Source organism: Scardinius erythrophthalmus (genome assembly GCF_964197995.2).
Source record: "Scardinius erythrophthalmus genome assembly, chromosome: 24".
In the NCBI taxonomy this organism is placed as follows: Eukaryota; Metazoa; Chordata; class Actinopteri; order Cypriniformes; family Leuciscidae; genus Scardinius; species Scardinius erythrophthalmus.
Genome location: NC_138244.1, coordinates 24,979,598 through 24,983,571, shown reverse-complemented (window position 1 = coordinate 24,983,571; position 3,974 = coordinate 24,979,598). Strand labels below are relative to the sequence as shown.

At 41.1% G+C, this 3,974-nt stretch overlaps 1 protein-coding gene across 1 annotated transcript; it reads left to right on the top strand.

Moving 5' to 3' along the window:
- Positions 1-1,973: 1,973 nt before the first annotated feature.
- LOC308684414 (uncharacterized protein) lies at positions 1,974-3,279 on the top strand. Its single transcript, XM_081355616.1, has 5 exons — positions 1,974-2,028; positions 2,231-2,281; positions 2,370-2,584; positions 2,747-2,906; positions 2,989-3,279. Exons 1-5 carry the CDS (start codon positions 2,004-2,006, stop codon positions 3,117-3,119), a joined length of 582 nt encoding a protein of 193 aa, XP_081211742.1. The 5' UTR covers positions 1,974-2,003; the 3' UTR covers positions 3,120-3,279.
- The last annotated feature ends 695 nt before the right edge of the window (positions 3,280-3,974 follow it).

The window sequence follows — 3,974 nt, the reverse complement described above, 5'->3', positions numbered from 1 at the left end:
TGAAAATTAATCGTAAGAAGAAGTTTATATTAGTTCAAGTTTGCTCTGTGTGGATGTATTGTTCTGTTCCAATGATGTTCTGTGACTAAATCTGAAGGGAAAAGATATCACCTATGGGCTCAAAGCCTGTTCCCCAATGGTATCTGCTGACGCTTTTGCAAGAGGCATTTATACCCCTCGGGTCCCAGCAAGTTTTCACCAAGGTGGTAGGACCCAGCGATCCATTTCGTCCCTTTGCATACTTTATTTATTCATGTAGCCTGCCTTCTAGATAATCAATATGCACTTGCTTAGCATTTTTTCCATTCGGTTATTATGGAATCAAACTAATCAAGAGTTCTAGACTTTGAAAGGTTCTTCTTATTTGCTTTCATGTTACTATAGACAACTATGCCTAGGGTCTTGAAGTTCTATCACACCACATGTAGTCACTTACATGTATGCTTACTTGGCATATGTAACTCTTTAGGTATTTACAACACCACTTGTCACTACATGATAAAAGTGTGAAAATTAATCGTAAGAAGAAGTTTATATTAGTTCAAGTTTGCTCTCTGTGTATGTATTGTTCGTTTCCAGTGATGTTCTTTGACTAAATCTGAAGGGAAAAGATATCACCTATGGGGTCAAAGCCTGTTCCCCAATGGTATCTGCTGCAGCTTTTGCAAGAGGCAAATATACCCCTCGGGTCCCAGCAAATTTTCCTCAAGGTGGTAGGACCCAGCGATCCATTTCGCCCCTTTGCATACCTTGTTTATTCGTGTAGCCTGCCTTCCAGATAATCAATATGCACTTGCTTCGCATTTTTTCCATTGGGTTATTATGGAATCAAATTAATCAAGAGTTCTAGACTTTGACAGGTTCTTCTTATTTGCTTTCATGTTACTATAGACAACTATGCCTAGTTTCTTGAAGTTCTATCATGCTTACTTGGCACATGTAAATCTTTAGGTATTTACAACACCACCGGTCACTACATGATAAAAGTGTGAAAATTAATCGTAAGAAGAAGTTTATATTAGTTCAAGTTTGCTCTGTGTGGATGTATTGTTCTGTTCCAGTGATGTTCTGTGACTAAATCTGAAGGGAAAAGATATCACTTATGGGGTCAAAGCCTGTTCCCCAATGGTATCTGCCCAAGCTTTTGCAAGCAAGTTTTCACCAAGGTGGTAGGACCCAGCAATCCATTTTTGCCACTTTGCTTACCTTGTTTATTCGTGTAGCCAGCCCTCCAGGGGCCTGTTTCAGAAAGGAGGTTAAGTGAAAATTCTGAGTATGTTAACCCTGAAATGAGGGAAACTCTGAGTTTTCTGTTTCAGAATGGGAGGTATGTTAAACCTGAGAAAGGAGAGTAAGTCAAGCCTGTTTCAGAAAGAGAGGTAACTTACCCAGTCAACACGTGAGATCATGCGATGATCACAGTGACATCACACAATCCTCATACTGTGATCCTCAGCATGTGTGTAAAGCTTGAGCTCAAGGTGAGTTCATCTGATCCTCATACTGTGATCCCCAGCATGTGTGTAAAGCGTGAGCTCAACGTGAGTTCATCTGATCCTCATACTGTGATCCTCAGCATGTGTGTAAAGCTTGAGCTCAAGGTGAGTTCATCTGATCCTCATACTGTGATCCTCAGCATGTGTGTAAAGCGTGAGCTCAAGGTGAGTTCATCTGATCCTCATACTGTGATCCTCAGCATGTGTGTAAAGCGTGAGCTCAACGTGAGTTCATCTGATCCTCATACTGTGATCCTCAGCATGTGTGTAAAGCTTGAGCTCAAGGTGAGTTCATCTGATCCTCATACTGTGATCCTCAGCATGTGTGTAAAGCGTGAGCTCAAGGTGAGTTCATCTGATCCTCATACTGTGATCCTCAGCATGTGTGTAAAGCGTGAGCTCATTGTGAATGCTTCACACTCCGGTCCAGTTGGCGGTGGTAAATGCACCATCTAAGCTGGTCTTCCAACCACCATAAAACATGTAAAGAAGAAGAAAACGTTGTGCATGGTATTGTTACACCGCAGAAATGGTGAGTGGCCTATTTACATACTTTTACATGTGCAATGTGGTCTGGTCTTTTTTTTTTAGCAGAGTACTGCTCACACATGCTACATGTGCACCAGCCATTTTACCTTCAGTAATCACACCAAAATTGCTAGCTGCAGCTAGTTTGAAAACTGATTTAGATAAATGCAATTTCACTGACCTTATGTATGTAATTTTGATAACAGGGAAGGAACCAAAGGAAACAAAATGCAAAGTCACCATGGAGAAATTGTTTGGTGTGTGATATATCAATTAGACATTATTTATTTATACAGACATAAAACATCCTTTGCTATATAACAATCTAACTTTACAATTTTTCAGATCTGAATACTAAGATACTCCAACAAATTCAAATGCTGGAACAGAGACAAGCTGTCATCATGAATGACTTGGCAAAAGTTAAGTCTGTTCTCATGAAGCGGGCACAAGAAGATGCCCATGAGGAACTTTTTAAACAACAACAGTGCTCCAGCTTTGAAACGTTTGAAGCCTTCTGTCAGAGGCTTGAAGAAGACAAAAATTATCGAGAGCTTTATGTTAGTACTACTATATAAATTTAGCGTTTATTTTTACAACAAAGCCACAGTTTTATTTTTTTTATTTATTTATTTTATTTTTTTTGCAGCATATACCATGTAAAAGAAATGTTGAAGCCTGGTATATTTTAATCATGACAATATTATGTATGTTTTTGTCAGGTACACTATCTCATCCGTACTCATGGCAGCTCCAATATAGGTGAGCTGGTGAGACAGGCTTTAAAAAGCATAGCGTCAGACAATGTTCTCTGTCTGTATAACAGAACAGGGAAAGATGGGAAGAAGGTGTTGCCACCTGTGCTCCTGACATGTTTGAAAAGTAAGTGTTTAAGTTTTGGTTTGTGCATCTGGATGCTGCTATAGAAATTGTAATGTTAACACCTTGCTCTTTGTGTTTTTAGAATGTGTCAGGTCTTTTCACAAACAAAATGAAATAGAGGTGAAGAAGCTAAAAGTAACCACCAGAACAACACCAGACGCGGAATGTATTCGCCAAGTAGATTTTTTTTGTCCAACGCCAACACCAGGCTGAAAAGGAAACCAAATAAAGGAAAAAGCTGACTTTTTGTTTGATTGTTTTTATTGATGGAAATAAAGAATGTGGGTGTAAAAGTTTGAGTTAACTGAATCATTTTAGATAACAGTGAACTAACACAATTATTGCATAGTGGTGTTATATTGAGCACACAGTGACCACAGTATGACCTCACAGTGATCACAGTATGAGCACACAGTGACCACAGTATGACCTCACAGTGATCACAGTATGAGCACACAGTGATCACAGTATGAGCACACAGTGACCACAGTATGACCTCACAGTGATCACAGTATGAGCACACAGTGACCACAGTATGACCTCACAGTGATCACAGTATGAGCACACAGTGAGTGCGCAGTGACCTCACAGTGATCACAGTATGAGCACACAGTGAGTGCGCAGTGACCTCACAGTGACCACAGTATGAGCACACAGTGACCACAGTATGAGCACACAGTGACCACAGTATGAGCACACAGTGACCACAGTATGAGCACACAGTGACCACAGTATGAGCACACAGTGAGTGCGCAGTGACCTCACAGTGACCACAGTATGAGCACACAGTGAGTGCGCAGTGACCTCACAGTGACCACAGTATGAGCACACAGTGACCACAGTATGAGCACACAGGTATGAGCACACAGTGACCACAGTATGAGCACACAGTGACCACAGTATGAGCACACAGTGACCACAGTATGAGCACACAGTGAGTGCGCAGTGACCTCACAGTATGAGCACACAGTGAGTGCGCAGTGACCTCACAGTGACCTCACAGTATGAGCACAGTATGAGCACACAGTGAGTGCGCAGTGACCTCACAGTGACCACAGTATGAGCACA